Source organism: Mycteria americana, chromosome 13 (genome assembly GCF_035582795.1).
Source record: "Mycteria americana isolate JAX WOST 10 ecotype Jacksonville Zoo and Gardens chromosome 13, USCA_MyAme_1.0, whole genome shotgun sequence".
Taxonomy (NCBI): Eukaryota; Metazoa; Chordata; class Aves; order Ciconiiformes; family Ciconiidae; genus Mycteria; species Mycteria americana.
The window spans coordinates 12,293,566-12,305,978 of NC_134377.1; the positions used below are offsets into that span (position 1 = coordinate 12,293,566).

The 12,413-nt window shown below is 55.1% G+C and overlaps 1 protein-coding gene across 9 annotated transcripts in view; it reads right to left on the reverse strand.

Moving 5' to 3' along the window:
* The window catches only part of NCOR2 (nuclear receptor corepressor 2), a 258,591-nt gene that overhangs the window by 110,492 nt on the left and 135,686 nt on the right, over nucleotides 1-12,413 (reverse strand). For all 9 annotated transcript variants that reach the window (XM_075515988.1, XM_075515987.1, XM_075515985.1 and 6 more), the window contains one exon: nucleotides 3,475-3,531. In XM_075515988.1, coding sequence (XP_075372103.1) covers nucleotides 3,475-3,531 — 57 coding nt within the window. The remainder of the gene's footprint in view (nucleotides 1-3,474; nucleotides 3,532-12,413) is intronic.

Here is a 12,413-nt window from a genome sequence, read left to right on the forward strand (position 1 = left end):
GCCACTCAGCTCACCAAAGGCTGCCGATCCTTTTCCACTACTACTTATCTACGATATAAACAGCCGCTCACATTCTTAGTTAGCAAACCTAAGTGTTAACAGACAAGCACTGGAACACATCACTTTAAAAGAAATGCCCAAACATTCAGAAATAAGAAACTCTGGGACCCAAACCCAACATCCAGGTGACACCAGCACCTCAAAGAGATTTTTGTCTGCACAACAGCCTTGGCACTGCACCTCAGCCCACGCAGTGGAGCAAGCCCAGGAGACAAGTTCTACCTACCCCATAGAGAACATATCCTCATGGACTAAATAGTTAAAGAAACTTTATTCTCAACAGGGCAGGGACCGAGAAACAGCATCTTCCCTCACAGCCATCCGCAACCTGCACAGAATTACAGCTTTCTCAATGAGTAAGCAGAAGTAAAGCTGACAGGTCAGATGGGTAAGGTGACATGTTCAAAACATCCACACTGTTTCTCCAGGGTAAGGGATATGCAATGCATTTCTCTGGGGAATGATATTTAAGAAAAACATAATTGCAATGCAAAGCTATTACTGGAAAAACCTTGAATTTACTGCGAGCTCTTTAAAAATAAAACGGAATGAAAGGTCTCAATTGCTTTCTGGCCACTGCAGCGTTCAGACTACACATCTCAATGACATTTCTCCCTGGGGAAACACGGGGTCATTTTTAAAACGGTCCCGCTACCTTGCAGGGGTGAAATGAGCTGAGTGCTGCTTTACTGAGTCACAACCTCCTCCTAACCTGGAGGGCAGCGCCAGCTTCCCGGGACCTGAACTGGGGTGATTTCCACTGTGGGGTCAGGAGCCGAGCCCCAGCCAAGCGAAGGGCAGCAGCCGTGACTACGCAGCACGCTGGTGTGTTCTGCATCGGCTGGGGCTGACGTGGGGGCCAGGGAAGAGGTGCGGGGCCACCCAAAACCCCAGCAGACCGGCACCAGCAAGGAGTAATGGGCAAAGGGATTCGGGGACAATTCTGCATGTTTAAAACCCCAGGAGCACAAAAAAGAGGATCCTCCGAAGAGGATTAGACACGAACGACGCCTCTAAGATAAAAAGTGCAGGGCCAGACCTTGGAAGGTCAAAGCAGTGAGAAGCCAGGAACCAGCAACAAACACTTGCTGCTTCCTTGAGTTCTGCAACCCGAGGACACCAGTTTCAGTGAAGAGCCTGTAAGCCTGAAAGCTCAGAGGGAGCTCTCTAAGAGACTGAAGCCAGGAATTAGAGTTTCCTACCAGAGCTGGGCCATCTCCCAGCAGCTTCCAACTTGATGGGAAACCCGTGACACAGACCCAAAACTTCTGGGTAAATCCCTATTTATGCTATACTGGATCACTCTCAAAACCCCTCCTTCCAGCTAACGCTACAGGCAGCCTCAACAAGTCCATCGATGTGCTCAGGCAATAAGATTTCTTTTTTCGCTCAAACGCAAGCCCCTCGGAGCACCCTGCCGCCAGCAGGACAGAAGGCAGAGCCCCACCACGGCCCCTCCGCCCGTTAACACCAGCACAAGCCGGGGACGCAGCCCCCGGCTCCGCCCTGCCAGCAGCACCCAAGACCTCGTCCCACCTCACACTGCTCGCAGCCACCGTTTGCCAATGCTGCGGTAACCTCCGGTCTCTCTCAGCTGTGACTAACCGATTTCCACCACGACCTCTCGCCTTGCACCGTCAGCCCCTGGCAAGCTGCCCCGCGACCGAGCCGATGCGCATCCGTCACCATCGCTGTTGCAAATGCAATAACCAGAGCTCTCTGAACAACCAAAAGCAAGACGTCAGCAGCCTGAGCGAAGCCGATAGCAATCCAAGACCCTGCATTTGGGCGACAGTCAGCACCGCTCCTCGCAGAGGTTTTGCACAGGATTAGCACCAGGCTGCTCCAGCCTCCCCGCAAGAGACCGCTGGGTCGCAGCAGCTCCAGGGCTGGTGCACGTTGCGTGCAACACGGTGGAGCAGACGTGCACGTCGGGCAGAGCATGCAAAGCTGCTCTCCTTCCTAGAGCTGCTTCCTTTCCAACTCAGAAGAAGATCTGACTATTCATCTCGTCTCTCAGAGGCCGTTGGCAGGTCCCGGGTGCTGTTTTGCCCGACACGGCATGGGGGCTGGGCCATAGGAAGCGTCTCTCTCTGGGCAGACAGATGAGACAGTCTGCAAGACGCACGCAGAGCCCAACCGGGGTTTTGCAGGGTTTTCTCAGCAGAGGTTTCCCCTCCCCTCTGAGGAGTAAGACAGGGTGACAGAGGAAAGGCTTGCACTGGGCTCTGCTACAGCTCCCCCCGTGCAATGTCAGCGCCCAGGGACAAAGCATCAACAAACTAAAAAAAGGGAAAAAAAGGAGGAAAAAAAAAAGGGGGGAGGGGGAAGGAAAGGAAATGCAACATCTTTTGGAAGCACCAACCCCAGGCACTGCCAATCTTCAGAGCAGAAAGAGAGCAAAGGGTTTGACCCTGGTGACTCAAAGGAAAAATAATGAGCGCTACCTCCCCAAACAAGGAAGCGGGCTTCGACACGTAGCAGCGAGCACTAATTCCCTTGTGACCTCTCCCTTACACACCCGGGGAAGATGGTGATTAGTACCACCTCCACAAGGCAAGTCCAAATTACAGCTGCCGCGGCCTGTGAGCTGCCCACTCCCACCTGGCGGGAACGGCTGCCTCCGTTGCACCCCGCGGCCGGTGCAAAGCGAGAGATGCTCCGTCGGACCACGTCTGTCCCCCTCCGAGCCTTCCAGCAGCATCGCAGCACCCTTTCCCACCACCCTTCTCCAGGACTCGGCCCCGCGGGGGTTGTTTTCAGCCACCCCTCCAGAAATCAATAGCTTGACTTACAGCTGGATTTTGCTGGATGAGGGGGCAGCCCCAAACCGACAATTTATTATAAGTTGTTTTTCTCAGTTTCCCTGTGCGTGAGGGAGGCAGCAATAGGATGCGAGCGAGTCCCGATACCTGCAGGTCGTTGCAGCTGCAAGCGGGCTGTGCTTACAGAGCACCCTGCAGCACCCTCCTCCACCTGCAGCAGGGTGGGACAGAGGAGAGTCGTCCCAGCACCCGTCCCTCCCACGCAGCGGCACACGGCCGGCTGGCCAGGCAGCCGCCCCACAGCCCCGCTGCCGCGGCTGCCAGCAGCAGAGGAAGCCATCGGTATCCCAAGCGGAGGCAGCCCGTGCCGGAGCCCCTTCCGCCACCCAGCTCCGCTGCAGCGTGCGAGGAAGGAGCCTAAGGGTTAAGGCTCTCCCAAGAGGGCTGTGTGTGTGTGTCTGCCTGCGCTTCAGTACTCATCTCAGCCGCTTCGCTTCCTGCTTTGGTGCCGTGCCAGCAAGAGGTCCCAGCCAGCCGCAAGCTTCCTTCTGACAGCTTAGACACACACACAGGGTGCCGTGCTCGCCACCCGGGGACCTCTCCAAACCGGGCCCGGCTCCCGCTCCCCGCAGCAAGAGGTAACACTCACCAGCTCCACCTGGGGACCCAGTCCTTCCAGGATCCGGTGGGCAGCCTCTGCCTTCTTCTGCAGGGAAGAAAGGGGAGAGGGAGAAGAAAAGTTATTTCTGCCATCGGTTACAGTCGCAGCCCTCTGCGCCAGCTCTCCCCCTGTGCTAAAACCCCTTCCCAAACCTCCGCAGAGCCGCCACAAATCCCACCCCTGCCCGAAAGTGGGTGGCAAGGTTCAGCTCAGCCTCTGGACCTGCAGGAAAGCCCCACGGACGAAGGGCTCCGGCGCTCGAGTTATCACGACTTTAACGCATCCAAGCTCTGCCCGGGAAGCGACCCGAATCCCCGACCCCTCTGGGTGCCGGGCGGGGGGATCGCACCCGCTACCTCTGCACGGCCGCCGTGCGAGGAGGAGGGCGGGCGAGCCAGTACGCGCACAGAGATGCCCTTTCTAGGATTCATCGCTTCACGAGCATGTGATCATTAGATTTGAGCTGCCCTTGGCTCCTCGTCTTGCTCTCGCTTCCCTCCCCTCCCTGCCGCAGAGGAGCCCTTCTCTGCCCCCTCCCGCCCCCGGCCAAGCTACCTAGTGCTTATTAGAAGAAAAAAACCACCCAGGAACACGTGTCACGGGCTGTGCAGTGGTTACTAATTAAACAGGCCTGAAAAAAAGACACGGGTTGGTTGCAACAGGAGTCTAAATAAAAGATGACAGTTTCAGTAAACAGCACTTCCTCGCAAAGCCAGGCTTTTCAGTGGAGGTTACCGACAGTCCAATAAATCCAGATCGCTGCACGCTGCTGACGAGCCACGGGGCTGAGCTGATAAAGCCAAATACCTGGCAGCGAGGGGGGTGAGGAGACAGATTTTTCAGAGGTGTTTGTTCAATAAAATACATCGTTTTGGCTATTTTGGGGTAGGGGGGAGAGAAAATCCACAGCTGCCTAAAATAGGGGTGAAGGAGCAGTGGGAGGGCTGAACTTCCCAGGATTTAAACACGGGGGGGGGGGGGGGGCAGGAGAGGAGAAAGAGGGGAAAATCCTTTTTTGAAGCACATTCAACATTTTAACCCAATAAGCACTAGAGCCCCGCTGGAGCTGCAGGATGGGAGCTGAGCCCCAGGGCTGGGGAGCTGGGGAGGGCTGGGCTCTGGGCTCCCCGGCAGAGCCAGCGGGGCTTTGGCAAACCCGGGGTGAAGTCCCCACCCGGCAGCGAAGGGATTTAAGCTGCGGGGGTCTGGCTCATGCTGCTCCCCGGCACCGGGCACCTCTCACCTTCCCGCCGGCTCACGGCAGGATGAGTTTCCCAGGGTCTCGGCACAGGGGATGCCTCACCAAAAGCTGGCGCATCGCCCTGCCGGCTTGCCCCCACGTCCGCCCCCCTTGGTGGGTTTCCGAGAGCTTCACCTACCCCCCCGCTGCCGGCCAGTCCTCAGAAGCGCCGACGCAGCCGGTAAGTGTGCAAGTTCCTCACCGGGGCTTTGCACACCCACACGCAGTCTGATCTGCCAGCGTGCACTTTTGCAGAGTTGGTCCCGGGAGCAGCTGCATGAGTCACGCTGCCCACAGCCACGCTCAGGGCCCCGACGGAACAGCCCCGGCCCAGCTGCAAAACCTGCGCCAGGTGCCTCACCGCAACAGGGCGACCAGGACACGCTTCCAGCTCCTCTCTTTACTGCACACCCGGGAGGACACAAAGCTTCTTTGCAATTTAGAAGCGACTTCAAGGATGCTAGGAGAGACGTAACCATGAAGCGTGCCTGCTCCGGCACCGTCCCCACACGTACGCACGATGCACGCAGCGGCCCCGCTATTAATGCATCCCTGTCTGTTCATCCGCAGCGCTCCTGCGCAGCAGACCTCGGGGTTGACAGATGTCACGAGCACTGCGTGTACCTCGCAGGCAAGGACACACACGCACAGAGAAGTGGAGCAGCTAGCAATGCTGTGGCAGAGCCCGAAACGCAGCTGGAGCCCGTCCCAGCGAGCTGCTCTGCCCCTCTGGCCTCTCCCGAGTCCTGCTCCATCCTAGGACCACGGGCGGGGAGGTGCCCCCAGCGCCGGCTCTCTCTGCAGCCCTTGGGGATGCGCAGACGGGGCTTGCTCCCACAGTACCGGTGTGCCGCTCGCTGCACGCCACGCTTCTGTCCGGTGCCGGACCAGCGGCGAGAAGTACAGCCGTCCCGGTGATGGAGGTGGGTCTTTGGAGAGCAAGCGCATCCCGAAACACGCTGGGAAACAGCTGCGACAGAAGGAACTGCCTACCCTTGCCTGGGGCTCGGGCTCCAGGGAAAGGAGCCACGTGTTTACACACAGCAATTACATTTTCCACACTGCAATAAACTGCTCCCAGCTCTTCTCCCACGCCAGACTGCTGCCGATGTGAGAGTGCGTTGACACGTAAGGGAAAGAAGGGACCATCCCCACCTTCCCCACAGGGGAAGCAAAGTGATCCCCGGCACCAGGACCTACCTGCAAAGCACAGCACTCGCAAAGCTTTTGATCAACGGGGCATAACATGTGGCCCAAGCTGTAAGAGATACATCAACCCTCCTCATAAAATACCACATCTACAGAGCGCGTGCCTCTTCCATATGAGATTCCCCCCCCCAGAACGGGGATTTCCCACTGGGTTCAGAAGACAGGAGAGACCCGGCTAACACAGCACCCAGCTCTGCTGTCCCCAGGGATGCTCCAGCTGATGACGGGGAAATCAAACCACAGCAAATGCAGCCCGGGCAAGAAACCCAAGAGCCGCACAGCCCGGCTCCCCCCAAAGCATTAGACATTTCCACCGCTGCGCACCTGACTCCATCAACAGGAACAAGCCAAGTCTGCCTGGGGACTTGCCCCTTGGAAATATTCATCACGCGATGGAGAACTCCCAGCCAGAGCTTAGTATTTTGGTCTCCAAGAGCTATAAAATCTGCTGACCTTGGAGAACATCAGCACCGTGGCATGCAGAAACTTTAAACAATTAAAACCAGGGGATAAGATTTTCGGGGGGGGGGGCATTAAAACTGCTACAAAAGACACTGCATCCGCTGCCAAGAGGGTGATTTGGCCAACCGCCCTCCTGCCCCCACGCTTGCTGGCCAGCAGGAAGCAGCAGCTTACCCAAATATTTTCTGATGCATACTGGGGACAAAAATCAGCACCCTGATTAATTGCAAGCAGCATAATTGTGAGTAGAAGATTGCAGCCCCGGCTCGAGGCAGCCTGTGCCACCAGAGGCCCGTTCTCCTGGGCACCAGCGCCGGTGAAAGATGCCCCGGCAGCAGCGGATGGCACAGCTAGGAACCGATGATGCTGGAGGTCCATGTGTACGATGCGATTAACTTCAAGAAAAAGCCGAGTATGTTCAGCTGCTGTATTTGCCATGTTTAGACAACTTAATGAGACAACCTAGAGGCAAATCACCATAGGCAGAACATGTGGCGAATCAAGAAGAATGACATAATTTGTCCTGCATTAACCGCCTGTAACGTACACGTCTCCAGAACGAAAGATCAGGAGGGGAAGCTATTCCGAGCACGTCATATCTTTGTACGTACACAAAGAAATGCCTCTATCTTGAAAGCTGCCCCATTAACACTTGACACCCTCTGTAATTGCTGATGCTCCTTGCTGCATTTATCAGATCATAGCAGAACCGTAATGAGCTGTCTGAAAGGCCACGCAGACAGAGGTGAGAGCTGGCGGCAGAATTGGGAAGGACGATTATGCCCAGCAGAAGGTTCCCACCATGCTGGGGCTCATCCTGGAGGACAGACAGACACAGGGAGACACGCTCCCGCCTGGGGACCCAGCCAGCCAGAAGCCTGGCTGGGGAATTTAGGCAAACCTCAAACCGTTCACGTGCAAGGGCAGCCCCCAGCTCTCTGCGCAGACACAGGACCTTTGCTGAAGACCACCAGCAGCCTTGTTAAATCCTCTCCTTTCCAAAGGCACAGCCACCTAGGACTCGGTTCCAATATTGATTTCGTTAGGAGTACGTTTAGCAATTGACCCTGCAGAAGGAAACCAGAGGGTTCATCCTACATCTGCTGAATAACCCCACCCGTGCCTGCAATCCCTGTTATTTAACAGAAAGAAACGCATCAGGAAGCAAATCTAGCCATTACTTCTAGTGAGATGCATGAAGATCCCCAGCGGTTTTATAGTCCCTCTGCAGCTCCACAGCAAGCAGCTAATGACCCCTTTCCCCGATTCGGTACAGACTCCTGAAATATTGCTACAGCACTGGGAGCAGCGGCATTCGCGGAGGGACTGAAGCCCCAAGGCTGAATTTTGCTCCCATTTACCATCAGAGTCGCTTTGCTCCGGTAGAGCGGCTCTGGGTTTCGCACTGGCACGGGCATGAGCGAACCGTGGGCACTTCCAAGGGCAGAGGCACCTCCTCTGGAGCACGTTTAGGCACGACTCAGACGGAGAGCTGAAGCCCATCACATACTAGTCCTCCGTGTGCATTTCGGAGGGATCAAGGCGTCTCAAGAAGTGCGGCTGAACCGCAAACACTGATCTGTGCCACTGCAGGGCCCACGGATGCAAAAGGGGACCCGCAGATATGGCAAGCAGCAGCACCTGCCCCCCCAAAATCCTCCCTCCCCATCTCCCCACGGGCAGGGGCACGGGCAGGCAGACTGCGGCTGGGGAGGTCACACTCTTACCCCATCTCATGCTCCTCCAGCAGGCCTGGAACTAAACATATCTTCGTCAAGAACAAAAACCTCCCTGCAGACTATGAAAATCTCCATTCTCGCCTAAAAAGCATTTGGCTTCCAAAGCAAACTCCAGCCCCTTGTTTTTCCTTTGAAGAAACTTAAAATAGGTTTGGGAGGGGAAAGCGGGCAGGAGAGCAACTCCCCGGCCATGTGAGCTCCCACGGGGATGACGAGCCGACCCCACGAGGCAGTGGAGCATCCAAAACCAGAGGAGGGAGAGTCTGGGATTTTGCGTGGGCTCTTCTTAAAGCAAAGTTTAAAAATGGAAGAGAAGGAAACACAAGAGTTATTTTGAGAAAGCGGATCTGAAATTAGGAGGCGGCATTTTCTTGGACCGACTCCAGCCATCGCTCCATGCAGTGCAAAGCTGCTGCAGCTGAACCGTGCTCCCGGGGTTATTTATAGCAGCCCGAAAGCAGCAGCGCTGGGGAATGGCAGGGTTTCTACTTGGGACCAGGCATGTCCTGCACAGAGATAAGCAAAGCCCTTCGAGAGGCAGGAGAGCTGCGCACAGGGCGGCACTGCGAAAAATTCCTGTCCCGGCAGCAGGACGTCCCAGGGGCAGGCGGAGCTGCAGGAGTGGCAGGGCAAAGAGGCAGGCTGGAGTCGGACTTTGTTTAAAACAAAATTCGGGAGGAGTGTGGCAAGTCAGCAGAAATCGTGGAAACTCTCAGGCAAGACACCTTTCTACGTGAAGCAGAAAAGCAAACAGTCTGGGGGGATTTAAAAGCCCTGCCTCTGTGCCAAGATCTGCCAGGACCAAACCACGACCTGGCAGTACCAGTTTCATGGGGAAAGGTTTTCATTCCTATGACCGCGGGTACTAATTTTTTCCCCTTTGAACCTCAGCATCCTCCCTCCAAGAGCCAAACCACCCCAGCAATTTGCTGCCCTCCCCACAAAGCAGGTGGGATGAGCCCCGACACCATGGGAAGGGAAAGCAACGCTCTTCCCTCCCCAGCTCCCACCGCCGGCAGGGATGGCCACCACCGGTGCTCTCGACCCAGCCGCAGGAGCCGGAGGATGTGTGCCCTCCCCCAGGCTCTCCTTGAACCCAAACGTGCCCGAGCAGCAGGGGACATCGCTCAGCCTCGGTGGTGCGTGGCAGTCTCCTCTCACCCGGCCCAGGGGCTGACGGTGCCCGTGGTGCCCATGGGATGCGGGTGCCTGCACGCTCCCCACTTCCCCACCTCCCTGCGTTTGGCTGGAGCCATCTCCCCACCGCACCGGCAGCAATGGAGCCCCGTCCCCGAGGCTCAGGCCAGCAGATGCATGCAGCAGTGGTTACGAATGACTAATCACAAATAGCGAGAAAACTGAGGAAGCGGGTCACGTTGGAGCTGTGTCTTAATACCAGTCCCCGCCTATCCTGTGCAGAGTGTGACAAGTCGACTCATTTTGGTTGCTCGCCCGTCTCCAGCTTTGCCTTGTCATTGCCAGCCAGTTTCTGTGGTCGGCTCACTCGTACTCCATCCACAGCCAAGGGGCGAACCCCCCGTCACAGCCGGGTTTCCACTCACACACTGACCTAGCATCACACTCTGTCGTCTGCAAGGTTACGGTGCCAATCAAAGGCATATTAGTTTTAAGGCAAGGTGCTAACAAGGCTTTGCCATTGCAAACCACTGCTTAACGTTTTGCCATTGCAAAACTGCTGAAAACACTGGCGTTGCACAGCAGGCTTTTAGAAATCAAAGTCTCGGCACTGGAGCAGTTATGGCAAAGTTCTGGTCACCCAACCCAAGGAGCCGGAGCCCTCCTGCAGGGTCTACACTTCTCCCTCTCAGAGATTTGGGTTCTCTGCACTTCTCGTCCTTCTTTCCAGGACCTGAAAACGCAGGACGCAGCATTATCTGGTCTGGGTTAGTCATGGACAAAGCTTCTAAGTCAACGCACCTACTGGGAACTCCAGATCCTGAGGCAGACATTGAAAATAGACATCAGGACCATTAAAAATACCACCACCAACAACAAAATTTCCTTAAAATCCGAGAAAAAAATAAAAGGATTCTCAATGACTCCAGGCTAAATGGTTCAATTTTACCTTTTTGGAAATCTTGCTATAACGCAGAAGTGCTAATAGCATCCAACCTCTGACCTTCCCAGTTTTCCTCTGGACTATCTGAAAGCCCATCTTGCATCACTGAGCCAAGATGAGGCAACCCCACAACAAAAGTTATTAGAAACAAAAGTAAAACTAACGAGGCCCTTTCAGCAGCCAAATACGAAATGCCCCCACCCCGACTACCACATAAACTAGAATTTGAAAAAAACCCTGCAGATTTAATGCTCCAAAGCGGTTTCACTGATAAGGTTTTATTTACCGCACCAGCTCCGTGCTGACGATGCAGGCCTGATTCTTCCCTTTCTAATGTAAATCAGGAGTTCACAGAAAATCCGAGTTATACAGCCATAAAATCCCCATGGGATCTGAGTCGCACTCAGTGCTTTTGAGTAGTTAACAGCTAGATTATACTTTGCAATGCTAAAAGTGTTCATTTATTTATTCTCTTATTTATGGATGGGGCATTAACGCTTTATGAAGGTATTTGAGGGAGGGTAAATGGATAGCCGGGAACACGCTCCGCACAGACACAACAGCAACAGAGGGTGGAAAAAGTTCAAAACAATCCTTTGAATTCCAATTTTACAGCATAATGTTGAATTTATAGATAGATAGCTGTGCCCTTTTGAAGGAACAAGCACCGAGACAGAAAACGAATTAAAATTTAATCTTATTGATTTCCACCAACTCAATCCCAAGAGTGAGACAGACGCTGCTGCCTGCTTCCACTGCCTGCACTGCATCAAACCCAGTTTTTCGGAGGGCTGACAGCAGAGCAGGGATGGGCTTGCGCGGCGATGCGCAAGGGGCGCAGGGGCGATGCGGGGGGACTCGTCCCAGCCCTCGCCACGCTGCGGTGGGTCGCAGCACGCGGCATCCCCTCTCTGGCACGGCGGTGGAGGGCAAAGTCACACCGTGTCCTGACGCGACCTCTCCCTCTCCGATAAATGAGCTGAATGTTTTAGAGGAAAGCCGACGTGCGCTTGTTTGCAGGGACAGGGCTGACACAGGATGGATGCTGCTTTTTATCCGCTGGTCTCCAAGCGGGAACCCTGCCTGGCTCCAATGCACGGCAGGTCCGCAGAGAGCCTTCAACCACCCGGATCCGTCATGAGGGTCGGAGAGAAGGCACAAGCACGCCTGCGTGCATGCATGCACGGTAGCTGATGGGGACTTTGGGCATGCAGGGGACTTGGAGGAGAATTCACCCAGCAAAGTCACGTGCCGGTGGGCTGCTGGCACGGCCACGGCTGCCACGGTGCAGCATCCTCCAGGACACGCTGACGAGGAGAGCTCAGCCAGCCCAGCGTCCCAGGAAAGGCACGGAGAGCAATCTGGAGCAACACCAATGCTGCCTTCCTCCCCATGCTTAGCAAGGGACCTGGAAATTTCCATTTAAAGCACAAAAACATCTTCAAGCCCAGGTATGCTCAATGAATTTCAGGGGAAGACGGATGCAAGGAATCCCGTGAGCGGCCCAGCGGATTAAAGCCATGGCTAAAAATATGCACAGAGGATCTGCCCTGGTTACAGGGATTTGAGGTGAAGGTAGCTAAATTCTCTTGATATAATAACGCATCCCAGAGGGGCAAATTAAAGCTCGCAAGGAGGCTGTGCCACACAGCTGCCACCTTAGAGGTGCCAGACCCAGCAGGGATCAGCTTCCCCCCGCAGGGGAGACCCTGAAGGTCACTCGCACAGTTTAATTCAGGAGATCCCCAAGGCCTGCATTGCTGTCAGCCTCTAGCAGCAACCAAGACGCCCGTCACAACCCGATTTCCTCAGGCTCTGCACCATCCTGCCAGCACCCGGCTCCCGCAGAGGGGCTGATGACTGGCAAGCGCACCCCATCCTGCACCCGCGCACCCCGCAGCCGAAACAGTCCCTGAGCTCCCCGCTACACCTTCTGAACGATCTCGGCAATTTTAGCACCCATCGCTGTTTTCAAACATCATTCTGGCTCTTCAAGGACTAAAAGTACTTTTGAAAATAGGACTCAGATGCTTTTGAAAATGCTACCCACTGTTTACTCTCAGTTTAGTCTACAGATAGTAACAAAAACGTTAACTTCCATTCTCATACATCCTTTCAGAAACGGTACAGTTTGCACTCACAGTCGAAATCTTGGCACGGAGACACGCATGTGTGTTTTTCTGTGTTATACTGCAAA